Source organism: Bemisia tabaci, chromosome 4, assembly GCF_918797505.1.
Source record: "Bemisia tabaci chromosome 4, PGI_BMITA_v3".
Classification (NCBI taxonomy): domain Eukaryota; kingdom Metazoa; phylum Arthropoda; class Insecta; order Hemiptera; family Aleyrodidae; genus Bemisia; species Bemisia tabaci.
In genome coordinates, this window is record NC_092796.1 from 27,037,739 (window position 1) to 27,062,529 (window position 24,791).

The following is a 24,791-nucleotide window of genomic DNA, read 5'->3' on the forward strand; positions in this document are numbered from 1 at the left end:
TCCCGTAAACTCCAATGTATCACTGTTTGTACTTTCCGGCTGTCTGCATTGTTGTCAAATGAGTGCAAGATTGCCAACAATTACAATAAAGTGAACGGCGGTTTATTTGAATTGACGCTTCTCAAATGGGAAATCGAATCGGGTTTTGTCGAGTTTAATTATACGCAACGATAATAATTTTAATGAATCAATTGATTTTACTCTCATTAAAATTAATCCATGAAAAAGATTCAACGTGTGTTCATTAATGTGGGCTGATTGTGAAATGATCAGATGAAATGATGACTTAATAAATTTAAAGCATGTGTACCAGATTTCAAATTCTTTCATATTTCCTATCTTCAATTATCTTTTTAACTCGAAAATTGTTACTTGGACGTTGTTACAAAGCACTATGTTTAATCTTCATGACTATTCATAACAAATTTGAATGAACACTGATGCTCATTTTACCAAAATCAAAGTAGAAGGTACCAAAGGAAACTAAAAAAGCCCTGAAATTGTTAAATTTGTGCATTTCACCCATCAACGTTTCAAGAGTATCGGTAGTCACCTGATTTTAGAAGCAAACGGTGCTTGATGGCATAAGGAGAGTTAGAATACTCCGCCAAAAATTAGCTTACTCTCAATTTTCCCTCTATTAGATCAGGTAGATCTATCTGAAACCTTCGAAACCTTAGAGACAGGTAGGTACTATTATTGAATTCTCCTCAGGATCTGATATTTCTAAGTACATACTTGCCGTTTAGAATTGAAGGAGTAAAGTTGATGTTTTGGAAAAAGAAGTACTTAGGAGAGTGGCGTAAATAAATGATACTCCAAAGGCATTGCTTTTAATGGAAAGTAATTTAATTCTGAATGGAAAAAAATGTACAAACATTTGACTGAATTCTGAACACAAGTAGGTAACAAGAATCAGCATTCTCCTTATCAAAACTAAATTTCAAATGTTACGTCATTTTACTAAGCGGAGAAATGGTATGTTGCTGATGATGGTATCTTGCGGTAGCGTAGAAGTATGGGTTTCATAACCAAGGATGGATTCAGAGGATGGCCCTAGTTCTATGCCGATCTCTCCATTCTGCTGTGAAGATCCACAGCTTGCAGCATCAATAGAACTCGGTGGCTCAATGGTTGCAATCAGTGAAGTGGCAGATTTATCCGTGGATGTGACATGAGGTACAGCAGCTCTACGCAGTGTTCGTCGCACATTGTCCGAAAAGTCTGCTTCGGTAAAATGACTTGAGCAAACAACTCTCGACTTTTTGTACAGGGCCAGTAGATCAGATTCAGACTCCCAGTTACTTTGTGGGTAAAGCCAACTTGCCCACTGACGGCATCTGCAACAAAGGAAAGTACACAAGGATTAGTAACGATATGAAAGGTGTAAAAACTGAAAACTTATGATCAAAATTAGAGATCTGGGTTCTATCTAGCATGAAAGGAGAAGTTTGTGGAGGCTACTTGTAATATTGTCAGAAGTAAAGGGAATTTTGCAATAATGTATGTTAATTTACTTACTACGGGTTTTAAATGCTGTGGGGTCCCTTTTGAACATGACCCAGTTCAAGAAAAGAAATAAGTTTGAAATAAGGAATAAGGTATGAAAGTTTGGGGCACAAGCTATTCATTCTAGAGAACAAGGGAGGCAGAAAGGACAGGTTATACAAGACGAAACTACATCAGCTGATGAATATTAATTTGTGCTTCGCACTGTTGCAATTTCTCCATCACGCCCTCTCAAAAATTAGAATTGAAAAGGAAACAATTCTGTAGCAGTGCATATTTTTATGATTCGGGCGCAGCAGTTATGAAGAAAATCAGCTGATATAAGGCGTATTAATTTTTCCTCTCACGGCATTGCCATATTTCGCCTCCCCAGAAATTAATTCCATTGTGAAAAGATGCTACCTGGGAAAACATGCAGGTCCAACATTTTTAGCTACAGATGAGAAAAACCTCACCAGACCTCATTTTAAAACAAACTGTACAAAGCAATTTTTATACTAGAATTCTCTCTACAAAGTTTGACTAGAATTTTGTCTGGAACTCCAGATTTGAATCTTGCTAAAGTCTGAGTCCCAGTCTCACAATGAGTTCCTTGGATTTGCAAACCGACACAGATCTAGTTAACAAATCAGCCACTTGATTAATTACCTTAAGGAAAAGATTTAAAATCAATTGCTCCCTTTATTTAAAAGAAATAAGTGATGAAAGTTCAGGTCCGAAGCGATTTAATTTAGAGAACAAAAAAGGCAGAGGAGACAGCTTATATGCAAGACGAAACTACATCAGCTGATGAATATCAATTCTTGCTTTGCATTGTTGCTAATTCTCCAATGCTAATAGCAGCCTTGTTTGAAAAAAAAGGTATCACATTTTTAAAAGAAGCAACAACCTCAATGTCTGCTGGTTCGCAAGCAATTTGTACAACTAATATTTACTAAATGACAGGAGAAAGCTTACTTTTCCGTATTGGCTCCTCCTGGTTTAGGAATTCGATGGAAAGACCGGGATGATTTACTGCTGCTATGTCCACACTTGGCGCAGGCCCTTCGTTGCTTTGCAGTTAACATCGTTGGCTACGCCTGAAAGAAGAAAAATTGAAAGATTGACTTTAATGAAATACTGCATAGATAAGTACAAATGCTGAATTTAATAACTTTACAGGGTCATTCTAGGATGGGAGGTAGGATAGTAACCCTGGTGCAAATCTGCTGGAAGAGCTGAGTAGAGGGATTTCATACAGGTAGCTATTAAAGTGGCTATTTACAGGTTTTACAACCTGCTATTTAGGCTGAAAAATTTACAAATTTTTTGACCGGTAGGATACTTACAGTGTTGGGCACTGAGTCCATGTAAAACAGTGTCACAAAATGTAGAAGTATTTATCTGAAGGACAAGCCTTGGATGCAATTGTGTGTCCAGGGCTTTCCACGTGAGATTACAAATCCACCAAGCTCCCAATAATTAACGTTTAAAGTAGGCAGAATGACTGCTTAAATGTGACAGAATGCTTCTTAAATGTAAGTACAAGTTTCATTGAAGTTGCTTGTACTTAGTTGAATTTATCTGCCAAGATCAAGGACCAAAATATTCTATTTTTTTGTTGTGTACTGCAGAAAATGTTGCATACAAACTGTGATACACTTACCGTAAGACTTCACTTTCCTAGAGAGCTGCTAGTAGATAGGGATATTACTTTACATTCTGGCAAGTTGACTTAGTGCTGCCTGCCTCTTTGTAGCCATCTGAAAACATTAATTAGGTACAAATTAGTATCTCTTTTGACATGATTCCTATTCTGAACTTAAAGTTTCATCCACATTATTAATCACAGTTGCATAGTAGGATGCGATCATAAAGACTGATAAGGAACAACTTTGAGGCATCAGTGGTGACTTTCAACCACCAGAGAAAATAAGTACCTACAGGGCTTGTGCAAGCCATGCGGTGATACACTGGTCCCTTCATAATTAACCCTTAATTCACTAGAGAGAGTCGATTACATCTGGAAAGGTTGAGAGTGATTGACATTTCCCAGGTTAAATTGCCAGAATCTTTATCAGTCAGATGAGGGCTGGATGCTTCATTAATGCATTTCATTCATATTATTTCCTTGTTGAAAAGATTACTAGCCACAAATACTGACAAACTTTGGGAAAGATTGACCTTCAATATGTCAGTCTATTGGAAGGGTCACCTTAAAATATTGTAGATCCAAAAGATTGAAGGGGATTGGCTTTAAAATGAAGCAGCACAGCTACTTACCTATCAGCAATGCACAAAACCATCATTGCCAGGAGCATCATTTCATCAGATAAATTAGTTGTGTAACAGTAGCTGGTTAAGTAATGGATCATTAAGGTGATTCGTCAAGCTCAAGTGGCGTGGTCGGACTGGCATGCGATATCTCATTGATTAGGTCAAAAGTCTCGGCAGATTTGGAATTTTTAGCCAAAAAAAGGATGAAAACCCCTGCACATTAGCCTAATGAATCATGCTAAACCTAAAAATTGGCAAAATTCAGAGAATGAAGGCAGAATAGTGTTCGGAAAAAAAACCTCGCATTCAATTCAGCTACCGATTACTGTGTCAAATGCAATGTTTTTTTCCAAACTCTATCCTGCTTTCATTTCTCTGAATTTTGTCGATTTTTGGGTTTAGAATGATTCTTCAGGCTAACGTGCAGAGGCTTACGTCCGTTTTTGTGCTAAAAATTCCAAATCTGCCGAGATTTTTAACCTGATCGATGCAATATAACACATGCCAGTTCTAGGACGTCACTTGAGCTTGACGAATCATCTTAAGGTTAAAAAACCCATTTGGGAGTGTATTCATCCACTGACAATAGCGTAAGGTTTTTCAGGAACCAAGTTTGAGAAAAATTAATAACATGGTAATCAAATTTAGGTAACACATACCTTTAGGGCTTCTCCTCGTCGCAAGAGATACTGGCCCAAAAACGAACTACATCACTTCACATTTTAGGATAACCAACTTAACCACCAAGACAACAGATGAAAAAAACATAACAGCAACTTGAAATTAGAAATTATCAAAATCATACAACAAAAGAAAAGTTTAGCGTTAATAATTAAACTGTTCGTTCGTCATTTTCAAAAATCCTCATGCTCATTCTCCCAGCAGTCCAGCACGCACGAGGGAGGACAAAGTCAGCAGATTTAGGTTAGGTTCTCAATGTAAACATTACTTTCTGGGTGTGTTCTTCTTCTTCGACCGAGATACGCTGGGAGTGAGCCTTCTGTGATTTGTTCAGCAGGAATGAGTGGGAAACAGAGGGGAACAGCCACAGAAACGTGTGAACGGAGGACCGAGAACAAAGAACTGAAGAGCCTCCGAAACGGTACGATTTGATTGGTCTGTTTGAGATCTCACCGTACCCCGCGATTATTCAAATACTCAGGGTGAATGAAACATGCTAACTCCAGTTTACTCCAGTCTCCAGTTCAAGTACGTAGAAGAAAAACGCATTAAATACTGCCTTTGAAAACTGTCGTCTCATTTCGTTTTCAACATCAACAAACCTCTAAAAATGAGGAAAACAATTCTACATTCATTCCATGTAGTCATCACTTCTTTCTCCCCATGCCAAAAAAAAAAAAAAAAAAAAACCGGCGCTCCGCTTCGCTCCGCGCCGGTTTTTGGGGGGGCGACGCCCCCCCCAAGCCCCCCCCAGGACGCGCGCCTCGCGCGCGTTTTTTAGTTTGAGTGTCCGGCCTCAGTTGTTCTGTCTTTAAGTGACCCGCGCGTCCACCGCGGGAAGAGTGTATTTTCCGAAGGGAGGGGAGGGGGTGGGGAGCTATCAATCTTTGGAGGTTGGATCTACGTTTACACTGTTGGAGGCATTGATTATTCGAATAAGGACTTCATGTCGCCAGATTGTAACAACAATCCTCATGTAATGTCTGATATGAAAAAATGTCAACAAACGCTGTGGCAAGCTTGAATGACGATGGATGAATCTCCATAACCCACTGTGCGACAACATTGCTGTTTTGTCCACCAATTATCAGTCTTTAACCCACTGTGCGGCAATATAGCCATCAGTTCATCAGTTCGTGACCCATTGTACGACAACATTGCCGTCTTATCCACCACTTCTCAGTTCGTGACCCACTGTGTGACAACGTTGCCGTCTTGTCCACCAATTTTCAGTTCGTGACCCACTGTGCGACAACGTTGCCGTCTTGTCCACCAATTTTCAGTTCGTGACCCACTGTGTGACAACATTGCCGTCTTGTCCACCAATTTTCAGTTCGTGACCCACTGTGCGACAACGTTGCCGTCTTGTCCACCAATTTTCAGTTCGTGACCCACTGTGCGACAACATTGCCGTCTTGTCCACCAATTTTCAGTTCGTGACCCACTGTGTGACAACATTGCCGTCTTGTCCACCAATTTTCAGTTCGTGACCCACTGTGCGGCTTCCCTCCTTTTGCCGCACACCCCCCGCCTAAAACTTTCAAAGCTCGCCATTTTTAAACGGCTCGACCGATTTCGCTCAGATTCAATACCAGCCTAGAACTAAGTAAGATCTTCCTTCTGTAAAAATTTCGGGGGGAAAGCTTTTAATTTGCGCGAGTTATCGCGCCCACAAAATTGAACCTCCCCCCACTTCTCGCCCCCACCATTCGAAATGTAATACTTCGATCTCCGTTTTTTTTTCGCAGAAGGGTAGTCCTGTTTCTCTTCTTTACATCGCAAAAAGTTTCATTCGGAAATGTTTTAAAATGAGGGAAATATAACCAAGCAAAAATCGGAAAAAACCACGATGAGTCGGAAATACATACATAAATAAACAGATATATAAATAAATATATATATATATATATAAACATGAATTCAAACGGCATGCATATTCGTAATCTACGACCCATGATCGATGCTCATTACATGGTCTTTGGTCCAGATCTGACATCAGGGGAGAACGCAATAGTGTATTTCCTTCGGAAAATACACTAAAATACGGAAACACGCATGTACGCACTATTACGCACCATTTGGCTTGAAATATTCTGAAGTGGCGAAGAAGAATCATTATAAAAAATTTTGTTCTTTGATTAACCATAATCTTTTCAATGGTCAGTTGATTATTGAATAAGATACTATATGAAAATGCTTTTTTTTTACTAATACTTTCAATTTTTTCTTTTATTTAATGTGTGATGTATAGTTGTTTCTACCTCTGGCTGGGACAGACGCAACTTATCGCTGCACTGTTCTGTATTATTAAACTTTAACCGCTCAAAATATCTCTCAGAAATTGTTCATACTTCATAAAAATATTTTTCTCAGCATTATTCGTAAACTTTTCTTTAAATATAATTAGGACGCTCGCATACCTCCTCAGCATAGACGGAATTGGGGGTGGGTGGAATGTGCCCCACCTCCCCCCCACTAGAGATCTACATTTCCTATACAGGAAATGTGAGGGATTTTACTCGGAAAGTGTTTGTCATATTTTTTATCTTCCAAATTGTAATTTGATCAATTTTTCGGTGTGATAGATCAATACTCAAAAATATTACTCCTGAAATGAATCAATTTTTCAAAATATTCCAGAGGGGGGGCCCCTGGAGCCCGAAACCCTCCATAAGGCTAGGGAAATCCCTCGAACCCCTCATTTCGAATGTGAAAGTCCCACAGATCAGATCCCCTTCATTTGGATGTCTTTTTGTGCCCCCCGTACCGGAACCCCCTTGATGAGTTGCCTCTCTGGCCCCCAACAGAGAGTTGGTTTTTACATATTTTACGTCCATGAATATTATCCATTACATGCTTGCTTATTCATATTTCCATTACATACCCTGGAAATTTCACTTTTTCCACGAAGGGCACCACCTCGGACCTAGATAGAGTGGCGGAGGGGGGAGGGGGATTGGCATGGCCCCCGGCCCCTCTCTTCTGCCCACCCAATGTTTTTCCGCCTTCTATTTTTGATTGGAATATCGACATAACTTTGGGAATCGGAAATGGATCAACGGAATAGCTTCAAAATTACGTCCCTCGTAAAAAATTCATATCGGGTACATACGTAAATGTCAGATGTATGCTTCACTGATGATGACGTCTGTGGTGGGTTACCGCACGCATTTCCTACGCTCTTGTTGCTAAATTTGTCTAAAAAAACCAGAGTTTTCTGTCTCCTCTATTTTTTCCCCGCTTTAAACGATGGGATTGTGGCTGAGAGAGAAGCCACGAGATTGTTTAGAAAATAACCGCTTCGCAGGTCGATTGAATCAACGTTGAAATTGCGTGGTTAATCATTTTAGATTCTGAATCCTCGCAGATGTATGCTTACACGCTAGACAGGAAGCTATTACAGAATTTTGAACGGAGGCGTGGGGGCAGATAAATTGTATACAAGATAAATCGTATACTCCCGTCGAAATCAGATAAATCATATACAGATGGATGGTGAGAGGATAATTCATATAATTTGCCAGTTTGTCAAACTGTTGGGCGATCGCGAAATTCACTCTGATTTCTGATCATTCATAATTTCATAGCCCTTCTTTCTCACAAATAATGTAAGGAATTTTTTTTACCTAATACCACCAATAATTCTCATTTGGATTATTAATTATTTCTGCACTAATATTTCCAAAGACATATATTTCACATCTAGATAAGGTGGATTGCCAATTATCGATACTATCCACAGACTGTCCAGCTTTTTGGGGTAACGTAACCAGTCTGTTGGCTTAAATTTTAAGCGTCTTTGAGAAGAACTTAGTTCATTCTGACATTGTTGAGTCCATATAAAATTTAAAAAATTCTAGTGAAGAACTGTGTGCAGCCCGTTTAGGAGTCCCCAATATTTTGTGTCAATCTGTGTGGCAGTGACCGTTCGTCTGTCCTGATTAGGACGGAGGCCAATTTTTAATAATTTTAAATAAGTTAAAGATACAGTCCTACAATTTCAGTAGTGTCTTGTCAGTGGGTCAGCTCTTTTAGTATTTGTGTCTCCAGATATCCGTCGAAGTTCATCCATGTGGAGCTCCTGCACCGAAGTGTCTTGCGTCCCCGTCCTTGACTTCATTCGTATCTGTTTTTTCCGAGTCACTTGAACAGCTTACTCATTTTTTCATTTAAAATCTTCCAAAAGGTCTGATGTTTGATCTCAACAGTTTACTTATCATAATTTAGTCAGGCCAATTTGTTCATCCTGCATGAATCATCTTGTTACGTCTCATTCCTTTCAATACGTGTGTAGTCCTGGCAGCTTGATTTGGCTCGACGCTAGTTTGTTCACACTTTAAATTGAAGACCCCACTAACTCCAGTTGAGAAATCAAGAGATAACGGGAGTATAAGGAGTCTCCGACAAGGAAGCTTAGCCACTGAAAGTTTCTTGATAACCCAGCATTTGGATAAATGATAACAGCAAGTCAAACCGCAGGTTTGCTTGGTTTCAAGAAACCTTATTGGCAGCCTCTAAAACAAGCCACTAATTAGTGGCAATTGCTCCAAATCCTTGGTAACTAACATCATCACTCTATCTTTGAGCAGAGGTAAGTGAAATTGTCGTAACATCTTATGTCGTTAATAACTCTTGTAACTTATGTCGCAGCTGACAATGGAAGTAGAGAAAAATAGCCTCATATTTGAGGTTTTACATTTTCTGCTATCGCTGTCCAAATTACCAGAGACCTGAGTTGTTGGTGAGACCCACAGCTCAGCAAAACTTCGGTCTCTGCCTCCTAAAGTTTTTCCTTTTCATCATTGGGCCTTATTTGTACACTTTAGTACCTATCCTGAAAAGCCGCTTTCTGCTGACTTCAACTGGTCAAGGGCATGGAGAAAGGCAACAAAATACGTGATAGAAAGATAACTTCAGCGGCCTCGTCATATCGTTGGGTTTGTTCTAATTATCTTTTGTGAACATTAAAAAAAGTCGCTTGGTACCGAACGTCAAAATAATCAACAACTCTCGGGCCATCCTAGTCACCTTATTGGCTACTAATACCTAATTAATGATCACCATCTCTTCTTCCTTGAGGGTCCGAGGGTGAGATGTGTTTCAGATATTCTCAAGAATATCGACATTTCAAATAATAAATGTCAAATTCTGCTATCTATATTGCCCTTTTGCCTCTTCCGAAATGAGGTTAGTTTAAATTGTTGGTAGATTGCTAACAAATCATAACAAGAGTACAGTTTGATGTTCGGTACCCACCAACCAACAATTTGATGCTAGTATGCAATTTACCCATCGGACACCCAGTATATAAATTACCGTGTATGCGATTTATAGACGCTATTAGTGCAACGTCACAGAAAAGCGATATTTATCGATTTTTTCGCATTGGTAGCATTGAAAGAGGTTATGCCAATGTTATTGTTTGGATCCAATTCGATATAATGGAGAATCCCTATGATGACGTCGCCACTAATAGCGTCCATACTAACTCAGGCCGCGTATGAAGGCGCGGCTATGGCGGCATAAAATAACAACCGCTGATTGGTCCGCTGTGTAGCCCACGATAAATCGATGTGGCCGAAAGGAATTTTTCGATCGAGTCTTGTCCTGTGTGGGGAAGTTGTAATGGTGGTTACATTATCAGTTTTTTTTCGTGAACAATTCCTTTATCAAGTGGATTGATTAGATGTGCATTGCTATTTTTGGGTTTTCGATTGAATTAGTGGTTTGCATGTAATTCCGTAAGTTCCGCGCTCCTCAGCTACACGGCACGGCAAGTGTTTTAATTCATTGTGATTGAGCTGGCTTGGTAGTGGTGCTTTCAATTCATTCATGAATTCGCCCATAGCCCTCACCGTTTTTATGAATTACGCGATGCAAATGTGGGATATCTTGCGTATCTCCCCTACACCTGCGTGAATTTCTCTGTTTGGTGCAGATTCTGTTGATTTTCATTAGTGTGAGCAAATCTCTTGATTTTATCATTCGTTTCATCGAGTTCCCGAAAATGCCTGAAGAGGAAATAAACGTGACTAGGGCATCTGTCGAGTGCTTCGTTCAAAGTGACTGGTTATTCCGAGAACTTCGCTTGAATCCGTCCAAGTTAATTATTTTAGACTGCAGAAGCTCCTATGAGTTCAGTGAATCACACATTAGACATGCAGTTAATTTTAGCATACCTAGTATTATGCTCCGACGCTTAGCAGCTGGGAAAATTGATCTGATATCAACGATCAAGTGCAGAGAGCTTAAAGATCAGATAATGCACGGCTACAATGAGAAGTTCTTTGTAATTTATGGCGACGCTGATGATGTGCGATCTTCTTCCCATGACTTGAATGTCATGCGAGTTTTGACGAAAAGACTTCAACAGGATGGTTGTAGAGTTTTCAATCTTCAAGGTAATTTTTTCTAAGTATTCATATGATAAAATGAAATTTCAGGCCTATTTTTATAACAAATTTAAGACCAATTACTCCTAAGATCTATGCTGCTGCAATTTCAGCTAGAGACAAGGACAGAGAACTTGCATTCAGATCCAACATTACGTTAACTTGATAGTGGAGGTATTCTCTTGTGGGAGGCTGAATTGAAAAAAGGTGGTTATTATTCCATTTTCGAAGAAAATTTTGCTGCAGTACCTCAAGAGATGAAGTCCTTGTGTCACTCTTAACAATCTATTGATTCCTAAATTAGTGGAAAACATGAATAAGTCAGTCGGATGACGAAAAGGGAAATGTAAAACCCTGTCTGATTGTTTCAAAATCCTGGTCAATCCTATATTAAGTATTTTTAATGCACATTCGAACAGTTTCTTGTAAAATCTTCATCATATATTCAGCACAATGCGAAGAAAAATCTGTTAAACTAAAGATCTATTTACTCCAAGATCTCGGTTGCTTAGAATTGTATTTTTTATTATTAAAAATTGTTTTATTGTTGATACCTATTATGTTGAAACTTTCAATTTCAGCAGCTCCAGCTGCAGGTTTATTGTTGTTATTGTATTGTATACTTTTTGGCATTGTCAAGAATCCCATTTAAAAAGTCCAACAGGTTCCTCAGGGAAGGTTATTTCTTATTTAAGTACTGGTAGTACTGTCACCAGTGAAGTCACTGCTGCAGCCAATCATTGTGGTACTTAGTATGGTGGTACCATATTGCTGACGATGGCTATACTGGTTGTAAAGCCAGCTCTGAAAAATCAGAACTTTAGTGCAGTTCTTTAATTGGTCGCATTCCTGATCATCAAAAGATAATCATTTATGAACGCTTAGCTGAAAGCAATATCAAAATCCTGGAGTAGTTCAGCTGGTGACCATTGTAATCTCCAACCTGTGAAAGACATCACCAAAACCAAAGCTGAAAGTCACATGCTTCAAACACTTTCCTCAAATAATTCTATCCTCCAATAAATTATCCGAAAGAGTCCAGGCAGAGATCATGATCAAATTTAAATGGGAATTTTATAGTCTATAGGGTGTCAAAAATTATTCTTTTTGGAATGCTTTGTATTAAAATTTGTTCGTATGTGATTTTTATTTTCAGACGGGTTTGCTCAGTTTCGACAGCAATATCCAGAATTTTGCGAGTCATTCACTGAACTTGACACACCGACAGAACCAAATGCGGACTCCCTTCTGACGATGCCCCTCATGGGACTGAGATCTTTGCGTATCTCTTCAATCACACTTAAACGTAACAAAGAGTTAACCTCTGCCAGCACTTCCTCAACAGATAGCTCTGAGTCTGATGAACGCTGCGACAGCTCAGTTTGTTTGGAGGAAGACCGAGAATTTCCTGTTGAAATTGTGCCGTACCTGTTTCTTGGTAATGCTGCTAACTCAGAAGATCTTGTATCTCTAAGCAAGCATAAAATTCAGGTAATGCAGGTTCTCTTTGCTTTGTGGATTTTAAATGATTGAGGTGTCTTAATGAGCCAATATCCATTGTTCCTGGGAGAGTGTTAATTCATTATAAACTGGAGGCTATCACACATTTTATGAAAGAATTTGGGGGAACTAGATTTTGTTATTTTTTGATGTGAGGTTCTTCAGGCCTTCCATAAATAAAAGCCTTTGAAACTGATCTTCAGTGTGCAAATTTCAAGGGTTTCAACTCTATTATTAAAGTTTTTTAACCTGTCCGTGGGGTTGACTGACTGAGTCAACAGAGTTGAATGAATAAAAAGATCCAAAAGTTTTCTCAATAGTTGCAAGGCATTGACTTCTAATCAACTGCATTTTTGCTAGTCTATGTCAGCAATTATGCCAAATTTTCCTAAAACACTTCGCCTTAAGTGCTGAATAATTGAAGCGATGGGTGCAGAATGTGCATTTCCTAGTTTGTGGTGTCTTAGAATCTTCGCTAATGTTTCATCCATTATAGGTAATTAAAGCAAATTGTACGGAATTTGTTGAAACTTTTACTGAATCTTCCACATGATTTTACAATGCCGGGAACGAAAAATTTCAAATAATACACTGAATAGTTTCCACTCTAAAATATAAATCAGCATTGATGATTTTGAGACACCGCAACCAAGAAATGCTTTTTCTGCACCGATCGCCTCAATTCACATTTAACTCTGATTTTTCAAAATAATCAGTCACATCTTTTAAGTAAGCGTATTTTACTCAGAAAATTGTCAGGAACATCATGCGAAAAAATTAAGGGAAGCCAGCGCCAGACTCATGAGTGATGTGTGCGTCATCTCTCTCACTGGACTCAGTGAAACTTCATCCTGCAAATCATCAGCATGATTCTATAATTCTTACCTTTAATAAATGACCATCATGCGATTATTATCTTGAAAATGTAGACTCTGGAAATTTTGAAACTGGGATTCATCTGCACTGTCTGCAGCCCCTGCCGAATATTTTGTAAAAAGAGAATGGAGATCAATTCAGCTAAGGATACTGATAGCCATCCTAGAGCCCACAGAGATCCCACAATCAGGGAAAAACGGAATGAGAAAAAAAAGGGAAAAATAGCAAAAAGTGTAGTGGCAAAATTGTGTGTGTCATGTTTGATGACTTCAGCTTTTCTCTTAGTTTGAATCAGAAAAAACTCGAAATTATTATTTTTCATCCTTATTATCTCAGGAGTCTAATGCAAAATTGGTCTGGGAAAACCTTGAAAAGTTTAGAAATTCCTAATTCAAATTTCTATAGCCATTGTGGAACTGTTCAATTTTTACTGTGGGTCACGCTTGATGTGCCAATACAAATTGTGATGGGGGTTCTCAAACAAGTTCGTTAATAGTCAATCACTCAACAAATTTTATCTCAGTCTATCTCAATTCATTTGATTAAAATGAAAAAAAACATTTAATTCCTTTTTTCATCCAAGTGGCATCCATGCAAAAATGTATGCGTCTTTAGAGTGAGACAGAAGATCCTCTATCTTGATTTTTGCATTTACCTTTCATGCTGGACTGAAAATAGCTGATCCTCTATCTGGCGCAAAAATTGTTTAAACTTATTGGTGTTGAATCTAAAAACATGCCTTTTTCTATTTCTCAATTATTTTTTTCATTTTGAATTTCATATTTCTCCAGTGTATTAGCCCATTTATATGTATTGGTGTTATAACCAATGTAATTTAAGTAATGCATTTTGTCTTGTTTTCAGTACATTTTGAATGTAACTCCTGACTTACCAAATGTTTTCGAGAAGAGCAATTCATTTAAGTATATGCAAATTCCAATCGCTGATCATTGGAGTCAAAATTTGGCGAGCTTCTTTCCTAAAGCAATCCAATTCATAGGTAAATAATGTACAACCTCTTTAACATCAGATGACTTTGAAAGAATCGATCAATTTTTAACTTGGTCTCTTTTTCATAAATCGTTCATTTATTCCAATTTTTTTCTTCCACTCGCAAACCCTACAATTTTTTTTCTACGGACTGCAAGTGAGGATGGAAATAAAGTGAGTGACAGCATTCCGATTATCGTAGCACTGAATTATCCTCTGGATACACAATTAAGGCGGATGTTGCTAATTTCCTGTCACTTTTTCTCTTTTTTTTTAAAGAATCGCTACCCCTTGTTCAGGCAAAAAATTTTTGTATGATTTTGCCTGTTTGAGAGTGCCTACTTTCTATATGTCTTTTTCAAAAATATCAACAACTTATTGCAAAAAATGCATACGTATCTTAATTGCAACATTTGAAAATCTCTGTTTATTATATTTTATTTATTTTCTTTAAGAAAAACCAGGTAATCAAATTTTTTCTTCTCATCTTGTGTGATTTATTTTAAAAATGGTGAAGAAAATTCACAGAAAATTTCAATAGAAACTGATGGTTAGTTTTCTCTGAAAGGAAACAAAAAGGAATCAAAGAGCACTTGTAACATGGTAATCTTAGGTACGCATTTTTCGACTTCAGCCATCAATATGTAGTAATACTCTCTTAAAAAAAGTTAAATACAAATGGAATTTTTGTGTCACTGTAGTTGAGTGTAATGTTTTTCTTTACCATCATCAAACACATGTCTGCCGTGCCGAGGAAGAACACCGTAAATCCATCAAGATTTTCCCTTGTTTCTTGGAACTTAACACTTTATAAAGTTTAACCTAACCTAGCTCGAGGTTAAGTTTTTGATAATATTCGCGAAAGCCTTCTGTGAAAATACTGTCTGAAGTTACACAAGTTTTTCTGCTATGATACATTGTTTCCTAAAAACGTAAAATGGCGTTTACGGCGTTTCTGCGTTGCACGACAGATGTATGGTGTTGTTTGGAGCCTTGTCCCTGATGAAAATAGTATGCACTAAAAAAGTACATGATTAAAACCAAGTTAGTGAAGGAATTTTTATTTCTTTTTAATCTCAAGTAGGTATAACATAAATTTTTATTCACAATTCTTTTGATTATGATCTTGAATTTTGATGGGCTCTGCAGAGAAGTGGAAGTGACAGTGATCTGTCAGATTGCTCAATCTGCCTGTTTGTTTTGAGATCCCATAACAGCCAGCATCTTGCAATGACACCCTGCATCAGTTACCTAGAACAACTCCCAGGCAGAAGAAAATAAGGGGAAAACAGGATAATTACCTAGTTCTACAGAGGGAGAAATCATTAGAAATTATGGAAGTAGCTTTGTTCCATATATATTCACAATTAATTTTTCTAATCTTGATTTCAGATGAAGGGCGCTCCCAAGAAAAAGGTGTCCTTGTTCACTGTGTTGCTGGCGTTTCACGCTCGGTAACAATCACTGTTGCCTACTTAATGGCACGCCTAAAACTTAATTTAAACGATGCATTTAGTCTGGTGAGATCTCGCAAGTCTAATGTAGCGCCCAATTTCCACTTCATGGAGCAACTGTTCACATTTGAGAAGGAGCTGGCTCTTGGTGATGATGAGCAGAAGAAAGAAAGGAAAGTTTGTGAAAGGTGTGAAAACAAGGCTGAAGGAACTCAGGCGTGTAGTTGTCAGACTTCGGTTGGTTTCTTCAGTCCATTAATGATTGGGCAGACACCGGACAGCGGAATCGAATTTGACAGGTGGACACCGGGATCAGGCGACTGAGATTTGGAGTCCGAGGGAGCTGTCCCTCGAAATTCTGACAGAAGCTACACAATTTATAAGTTTTGAGTTTTCAGGTTAAGTTTAGTTGTCTTCTACCCTAATTTTCCCCCCTTCCCCCCTTTGATTCCATGGTTTCTACACGAAATCTTTCAAAGACTTTAATGGCTAAGTTCAACTATAGATTATCAGTAAATCTTTTGTTCTGAATGGAAAAAAAGAAACTTCCCATTGTTTTCCTCATTTTAATTCTTCTTAATATATCTCGTTGAAATGTCTGATCATAGGTGAGTGTCAATTCAAACATAAGGCTCTATTTGTTGTTGTAGCTGAAATGGCTCCTTGCCTCTGGAAATCCTCACATGGTTTACACTGTGATGTAAGGAGTTTTAGGGACGCTTTTTACTCGGCATTGAAAAGAATAAATTTTATGAAACTTGAGTAAAACTCAAAAGTTTCATTTCTGAAACAAACGGTTACAGGTGATCATAATGTTTTGTCACTGCTAAAAATTCAAAATTCCTCGAGAAAAGTTGCTGGTTTTGTAAATTTCAATATAGGTTTCTACTTACATTAAAGTTTGACAACATCGTTTCCTCTTGTATTAAATATTTTTTGTGGCGGTAAATCATTGTAAGCCTGTGCTTGGATCTATTTTGAAAGTTTAACTATCGGATTTTACTGGTTTTGTGTACATTTTCTCTTTTATAATGCTGTGTCTAAAGCATCGTTAGACGTCCCTTAATCTAAATGTAAAGTTGGCTTCCCTGAGGATAGGAGCTGTCTAAAAGACCACTATGAATACAACCTGTAATCATATCTGGAGTCAAAAACTTTAATTTGTGTATCATTAGCAAATGTAGGCTATTAAAAATATGTTCCAAGTATTGGAATATATTCTTAAACCAACAGAAAAGTACCCAATTTAAAAGTCTCTCCATTATTTTATTGTGGTTTTCTGCATCTTTATCAAATTCATGTGAGCTATTGATATCCTATTAGTTTGATTTTATTGAGTGGGGAATCTAAAAGTTTCCAATAGTAAATAAGTTTGAAATCACAAAAAATTGCTGTCCTGCTCTAAATGATGGATTCTATCATTCATATTTGATCTTAGTGATGAAAAATGTGTCATAGTAGTCAAAGAAGTTAACATTTTTGGGGCAAAAATCGATCAAAACATTTTGTTATTTGTTAAAAAGTATGCCAGCAAGCATTATTTGATTTAATTCGTAATTTTTGATGTAGTTTTGTCTTTGGTGCTATCCTAATCAGTTCATTATTTTACAAAATTCTCTCATACTTATTATCTGTTACATAATTTGTTTCATCATGCACAAAATGCCAAACTCTCTTAATTTCACACAAAAATCTCAGCTAATTTACTTAATATATGAAAGGTTGAAAGAAAAATTTATTTTGCTGATCAAAACATGATTCGTGTAGCTTTGGAAAAGTGCTAGATTCTGAATTTTTCTGAAAAGTGCTTGATTGTTTGGAAGGTGCTTAAAGTGTGTTTGAATGTTTCTTCTAACTAATTGTTAGTGGTTAGTGCTTGCTGGTTTAAGAAATAATGAAGCATTTGATGATTAGTAAACTGTTTTAAAAGAAACTGCAATCTGTTTTCAAAGTAAAAAAATATTCCCGACTAGGACTCAAGGCACATACAAGGAAAAAACTGTGCATGAAAGAACAAGTCCAAAAAATTATAAAAATTGCTAGAAAACTATGCGCCTGATTTTTTTTTTTACAATTGAGGCTGCATGAAGCATGTTAAAGAAAAAAATTACAAAACTGCAGCATGATGAAGTACTCTGAGCTAAAGTTGTATGAAAAACAGAAATGATGCTAAACAATCAGTTTCTGCTTCTTTCCTCAAAGATAACAAAGATAAAAATCATTTACTTCTTGACAGTGTATTTTTTTGAAATATTACTATCTTTACGTTTAAACCATCATCTTTCAAAAACTCCTAATTCAGTTTGACTTCTTTTGTGTAAACGCATCCAGTTACAGTGTAATTACATCCAGGAATATATGTGTTAATCCGACTTTTGAAGCAGGGTATCTACCTTTTAAAATATTTAATTTTATTTTTACCTTCATCGTTTCTTGAATCTGTGGTATTCGTTACTCGGGAGAAATTACCTGTAGAATCATTGTTTTCTTTGCAATCCACAATAATAGACCACTCCAAAGGTGATTATTAATGTATTATTTAACTATTGGTTCTGTATCTTTGATGGTTTGCACTAACAGAGCGTTTTTCTCCGGTTACGCTAGGTAACTCTCTGCCCCAAGCAGCCATTTGAAACCTTTTTTGAATGATATGGAGTCCATTTTTTTTTATTTAAGAATGCATTTTATAAATTATTATATGTGTACTTCTCTCAGCATGTGCCAATTCGATTTCACCGGAGACTTCCTTCAGCTCAAACTGTGTATTTTCATTTCTTCAGTCAATTTCTTGTGCCATAATAGTTGCATTCATTTTTTTCCTCTTGTTCTCCTTCTTGAATTTCGTGTAGCACGTGTTTTAAAGTTAACACTTTTTTCTTGCTTAAAACAAAGCTATTTTTTTATTCCTAAGTATCACATTTTATTATTTTTAATAATTACTTTGATTTTGTATGAAAATTATATTTTTGAAGAAAACTAGTAGAATCTGTACTTTGTTGTTTGGAAGATTTTCCTTCTCTCATTTATCTATAGAACTTAAATGTAACTTATCATTATGTTCCACCTATCAATGTGTTTAAAGTAAATTGATCACTGGACAGTATCGTATGATTTAAGAAGTAAATGTGTGTATGGAGGTTAGAAATGAAAGAGAGGACATGTTCAGGAGGATTTCTTTTGACGAGGTTTGTGCGGCCTTCAAATGTGGTCTATTTCAATTTTTTTTATCAAGACCTTGAATGAAAATTGCTCAGCAAATAAATTGTTAAATTTTATTTTGTACTGATAATAAGGAGATTGTAATTTTGGTTGGTATCAGGGGTACAATGAGTTCTCCATTAGCCGAACTTGGTGGAAATGTTTAAGCGCATAAAAATGGAGGAACAATGTGAAGGCAGAAGGTATTTTCATAAAACGCAATTATAAGACGCCTTTTTTTTCAGGAGAAAACTATCATGCGCATTATTCTTGGCGAAGAAAACTGTGTAATGTTCTCTTTACTGTAAAGTTAATAGTAAAACGTGCTCTTTTATGCAAAGAAAGTACTGAAGCCGGCAGTCTTATGTGGATAGGAATGTAAAGGCAAATTACTTCTCTGCACCCCTTGTTCTATTGGAATTGCTATCTTTTGGCTGCCTGAATGATTTCAATCTTTCTTTTATTTCCTGGGAAAAATTCTGTTAAATTTTAAAAAAATTGGGAGTAAAAAATACTCCAGAGTTCCTAAGAAAAAAATTTCCAAACTTTTCAAGTTGATAGGCAGTATAGGAAGATATTTCCTGACAAATAAAAAAACTTTTCTTTTTTTTCCAAATTGGGCAACCTGCTAAAGTTCTTTGCATTCATTGAAAGTTGTGAGGGGGAACAAATCATTTCCAGAGGACCTATTTTGAAAAGAATGCATGATGCATAGCCGCATTAACTGAGCTCAAGTTAGGAATTTAATCGTACTTGTGTAAAATAAATTGACTCAATTTTCTACAACTGTATATCAAACTATTTATTAGGTTGCACTAACTCTTTTGTTGAACTTAAATTGATTATATTCATCAATGTCAATCATTGCATATTTGTCTGTTCTTTAATAGCTCACCGTTTTCAAGTGTTGTTGTCTTCTGCCAAATTTAGTATGAGGTAAGTAAGACTTGCCAGGATTAAAGAAAATAGATCATCGCTCAAAATCTTTCAACATGTATGTAAATATTAATACTCTTACTCGTTTCCTGAGTCTTGTCATTCCTCCTAGGGCGTTTATTTAAAATACATAACGCTGAATTTCGGATTTTCCACCCCTACCCTTGTAACACTTTCGTAACGTCGCTTTCTATTCATTAACTTGTAAAAACAAAATGGTGCAACGCTCCTCTTGACCCTCCTCCCCTTCTATAGCGTTATGTACTTTATGAACGGCCCATTATGGTTAGCTCTTGATTCCACAAAGTGTTCACCAGTGATTCTTGTTTGCTTTGAGTTGAAGCTGGCCTTCATGAAATTATCATTCTCCTACTGAGGTAATTTTTTTTTCCTCTTTTTTTTTTCTAAATCCAATTTGTACCCAGTTTCTGCCTCTTTTTTTCTTAATTGTTCAGTTTTTTAGGTTTAAGTGTTCAATATTATTTATCTTCATACTACATTATTTTCAATCTGCTCATAATTTTGCTGTAGGAACATGCGGTATACTTACAAGCGGAGGCTCAGACAAGGCCATCTCAGATTTTGATGTAGTTTGCGACAACCTAAGTGCCAGATTTCTCCCCCTGATGATAACTAGGAAAATTTTCAATAAATTTTTAGGAGACCTCAGGAGTGGATTGATAGGAACTGAAAATCACACCTCAGTAAGCTGTCAATCAAGTATTTATTGCATAGAATCACATCAAAATTGGAGGTGGCTACCTCTGAGCATCTACTTATCCGACTATTTAAAGCAAAAAGCCACACATGATTAAAGTTCGATAGGTTTCCCAGCCTACACATGTTTCCTTATTCCTAACTTCAATTTTCTCTGTCTCTTTTTATTGTGACGACCAGGATAGTGAGAACATCATCTATATCTCTTTACTCCTGCACATCAGTAGGACTACATTTTGCACTTAGGAAACCAAAATTTATCGCTCATCTGTGCATCATTATGTGCACAGGGAAACCAATGGTATCTATAATGTTAGTAAACTGAGCCAAGAATTGCAGTTCTGAATTTCAAAATGTAGCACGCATGATCGTTGTATTCTGCAGAAATTAGATCGTCAACTTTATAAGCATGTCAATGCGAAATTTAATGCACATTTGAAAGTGAGCCTGGATTGCAAGTCTCAAAAATATTCTTTTGCAATCTTTTCGTATTTTTTCAGTTTTATCCGTCATTTTGCCCCCTTTGTTAAAATTTTCGTTTCCACCGTCAGTAGTTTGAGGACAGGGGAAAATATTTTTATTTTATGGGATTTGTTGATTCTTCATTGTGATATTTTGATTCCTGTGTTTGCAGTAAAAATATTCAAGTGTAACACTTGTGACTATGTGTAAGTGTCTATTTTTGTATTCAAACCCTCATGTACATAAACATTAATTTGTGTTGAAAATTCACTAATTGTAAATGTCAGAAATAGTTCTTAAAACCTCACTCCACAAAAGGCTGATTCAGTTTAATTTTCCTTTTTTTTTCGGTGCTTTGCATTGTACTTATAGACAATTTTGAAAGCTGTTGATCTATAAATACCATTTGTAAAGGTGAAGTGGTATGAAATGCCGCTTATGTTTTCCTCTTTTATCTCTCCTCTCCTCTCCTCGTAGTTCAGAGAAACCCTTAGATTTTTCGAGTGATTATTAGAACTATTTCTGAACTGCTTGTACAGTAGTAAATTTCGTTTATTGTATATTTTTGTTGAAACTCAAATTTATTCATGAATAAATGGATGGATTTAACTGGATAACTGTATGTACCTACAAAATTTCGAATTAGGATGTTGCTTAGCTTTCTGGTACAAAGATATAACATGTGAAAAAAATTAGGTAACATCCGATGGGGTTTGGTTGGTTCTAGTTGTTACGGTTAAATACCGTCCAAATTTTTGTCCGGTTTCCTTGTAGGTAATTGAGCTTTTTTCCATCCACCAATGCAATGTTCTGAAACATGGTGACATCAGTACAGAACAAAAGTTTAGAAATCTACGCTCAAATCATGTTATATTCTTGTGTCATTTTAATTTATCATTGATTCTCACCATCTTGTTGTTTAATCTGATGTCCATTATTACAAAGTTGGATGTCCTCGCTAGGTAGCTATTTAATTACAAATTTCCACGCATACTTAATTTTACCTGACCTCTTATATTCACCATCATGTAGAAATATCTATTTTGAAAGATGAGGAGAAGAAGAAGATCAAAGACGGAAAGGGTCTCCTCTCCCTCTGTTCGTTCAAGTGTTCAGGATTTTCTGTTGCCTTTGTTTCCCTTGTCCCATAATTTTCGAATTTTTAAAGGGCTGTCAATCCATTTATTTGGTCATAGGTCAACAACAGTGAATAAAATCCCCTATTCTCAATGATTTGAGCTTATATTTGATTTTTGTTCTTAAATTCTTACTATTTATGAGCTTATCGGAGCGTCATCTGAAGGGATTAGCACGAAGGGAAGAACAGGAAGGAAAGTCAGCCCTTTAAATGCTCAGGCAATTTAATTGTAAGAAAAAAATGTGTTGGTCCTTTGTACCAGCTCTTGTAGAAGATTTAACTTTTATCTGTTAATAATGGGTAATGCTGGTCATTCGTTGTGAAATATAATTGAATGTATTCATAAGTGATGCCAAAAGTTTTGCTCTAAGTATATTAGCGTCCATCAACTCTTCCTCTATTCCTCTTTATTGAGTCTTTACTACTGATGCCAAATGTAATATAAATTCCTAAATAATTTAATGACGTCAAAAACTGTATTTGATTTTGTAAAGCCTTTTTTTTAATGGATATTGCAATCGGCTGTACCTGCATCTGCACTTTTCAGAAGAAGTGCTACTTCATCTTATCCATTACAACTCCTCGATACCCGTACAGTTATTGTCCCAAAAATTAATCAATCATGTACAGAATTCATATTGAAAAATTCATGATCTTGCATTTACTTTGTCTTACTTAAAAAATGTTATTTGGAGAGCCTTCAATTTTTGCCAATGGGAAAAGTCCAATTTTTGTATGGTAGTTGTCTCAGTAATTTCCAGGTTTTCATCTCCTCCATTCATTCTAAATCATTGCAAGCGTCTCCTCCCAAGGGGGGGGGGGGGTTGCAGGAGAGGGAGGGGAGTAAGTAAGTGGATGAGGAAGACTTTCAAACTCTACAAGTCCACTCTTTTCCAGGTTCTCATGAAAACCGTGATTTTTTCTCCACTTTTAATGGCAAAATATTTCTCTTTGTTTATGATTGTCTCTATTCCTTGTCCTTTGTGCTCCTTTCCTCTAAAGGTGCTCCCAATTTTCTATTCTTTTAAAACATTATTTGCCTTTTTAAGTAAGATGGTTCGAGAGAAAATTTAAGATAGCTGAATTTCAGGTGAGCTCTCCCTCAAAGCAATTTTGCCAAGGTTTGACTGAGAAATTAGGTTCCCTGTGGTTAATTCAAATTTCATTTAAATTTAAATTTTTAGACACCCCCCCCCCCCCCTCTTTTTTCTTCATCTTATTCTCAATTTTGTGAATCATTGACAAGAAGAAACCAGAAGCAAGTGATTTCAATGAAGGGTTATTAATATTGTTGAGCACCTGCAGTCTTGATCGAGCTTATTGTAATTCTAAGTCTTAGTGCTGGGCTTGCACTAATATTAGTGCCACGCTAATACTAATTTATAAGAGGAACCCTGATTTAGTTGTTCACCAACTTTTTCCATTTAATTGGGAAGTAAATTCCTGTTTCCCTTTTGAAACTGAAGTCCTGAGGTCTGTCATCACTTGAATCAAATGAAAAATTTTACTTTAAATTACTAGACAGTAAATAAACAATCACTGCTCAGTGCTTATTTCAAACAAATTAATGGTATTTCTTTGTCTTTTGATTGAATGGAAAACCTGTGTCAAAATGAAATTGAATTCTCCTGCAGCCAACGTAATAATTATCAAATTATAAGATGAGACACTGCCACGGTAACTAAATGGGGCCTCCACACCAACCAAATTGAATCAAAGGAAGTCTACTTTTGAATAAGGAGCAGTTCCTCTTGCATTTACAGTCCATATGTCAGCCAAGGTGGAACAAATATTTCACTCTCAATAGAGCATTTAAATCGTTTTCTTCGATTTCTTATTATTTTTTTACAATTCTTAGCTTTCATTGTGCCGGTGCTAGGAGATATTGATTCAACAGAGGAATTGATCACGTAATCATTTCCAAAATTGTGGCAAAATCGCCAATTGATTTTATCATGGAGTGTTATAATGATCTAAAGTTTTTAGGTAGTCAGGGAAAGTTCTTTTCATGTTTCCACTATTTCTTGTTCCCCTGATTTTCAGTTGAGCTTGCTGTTGATCCTGCCAACCACGAACTTTTCATAACTTAATTTGTCATTAAGCACGCATTTCACTTATTTATTATCACGAGTAATGATGAAATTTTTTGATTTAATGATCATTGTGAGTGCCATTCAACATTAAGCACCTCTTTTCTTTTGCTTATGGAACTATCACCTTTATTGTTAATGTGACCTATGTCTGTTGAACTGATAATTGAAACTTAACTTACTGTATTTATCCACAATAACTTCCCCTAAGTTTTCCCTTTGTCATTATTTCTAAGTTCTATTCATTTAATAAAATAATTCTTCCTCAACCTTAGTGCTTTTAATTTCCTCCCAAATTTTAGCCTGTCTAGGTTATTTCACAGAATTTTTTCTGAAGTTACTTTTACTAGAAATTTAATTTCTTGTAAATAATGTAGTTTATATTTAATTCAAGAAAGAATAAATACGCAAATAAGGCACCCAAAAGTGAAAGGATGATGTGTTTATTTTACTTTTCACCTCAGTTGTTGATCTGTAGCTTGTGAAGATTGCATATATTATTTTGAAGAAGTGATCAACCTACATGACATCTAACTTCCTTAGTATTGGTGGCTGTTCATGAAACCTAGAATAGACTGAATCAGCAGCTGCG

General features: G+C 36.5%; 2 protein-coding genes across 2 annotated transcripts; one reads left to right on the forward strand and one right to left on the reverse strand.

The window, feature by feature from the left end:
• Positions 1 to 827: 827 nt before the first annotated feature.
• LOC140224469 (uncharacterized) lies at positions 828 to 4,700 on the reverse strand. The gene is made up of 4 exons (XM_072299593.1): positions 4,425 to 4,700; positions 3,155 to 3,251; positions 2,467 to 2,588; positions 828 to 1,340 (listed from the first exon to the last, which is right to left on the reverse strand). Exons 3-4 carry the CDS (start codon positions 2,574 to 2,576, stop codon positions 956 to 958), a joined length of 495 nt encoding a protein of 164 aa, XP_072155694.1. The 5' UTR covers positions 2,577 to 2,588; positions 3,155 to 3,251; positions 4,425 to 4,700; the 3' UTR covers positions 828 to 955.
• A 5,319-nt stretch (positions 4,701 to 10,019) lies between these two features.
• Positions 10,020 to 24,468, forward strand: Mkp3 (Mitogen-activated protein kinase phosphatase 3). Its single transcript, XM_019062257.2, has 4 exons — positions 10,020 to 10,847; positions 11,995 to 12,329; positions 14,079 to 14,214; positions 15,597 to 24,468. Exons 1-4 carry the CDS (start codon positions 10,454 to 10,456, stop codon positions 15,980 to 15,982), a joined length of 1,251 nt encoding a protein of 416 aa, XP_018917802.1. The 5' UTR covers positions 10,020 to 10,453; the 3' UTR covers positions 15,983 to 24,468.
• Positions 24,469 to 24,791: the final 323 nt, after the last annotated feature.

Bases quoted from the DNA above. Each gene is read 5' to 3' on its own strand.
- LOC140224469 (XM_072299593.1), bottom strand. From the start codon at position 2,576: ATGTTAACTGCAAAGCAACGAAGGGCCTGCGCCAAGTGTGGACATAGC. The intron at 1,341-2,466 runs GTAAGCTTTCTC...CCTTTGTTGCAG, and splicing joins GGAGGAGCCAATACGGAAAA to ATGCCGTCAGTGGGCAAGTT.
- Mkp3 (XM_019062257.2), top strand. From the start codon at position 10,454: ATGCCTGAAGAGGAAATAAACGTGACTAGGGCATCTGTCGAGTGCTTC. The intron at 10,848-11,994 runs GTAATTTTTTCT...TTTTATTTTCAG, and splicing joins TAGAGTTTTCAATCTTCAAG to ACGGGTTTGCTCAGTTTCGA. The intron at 14,215-15,596 runs GTAAATAATGTA...TCTTGATTTCAG, and splicing joins TAAAGCAATCCAATTCATAG to ATGAAGGGCGCTCCCAAGAA.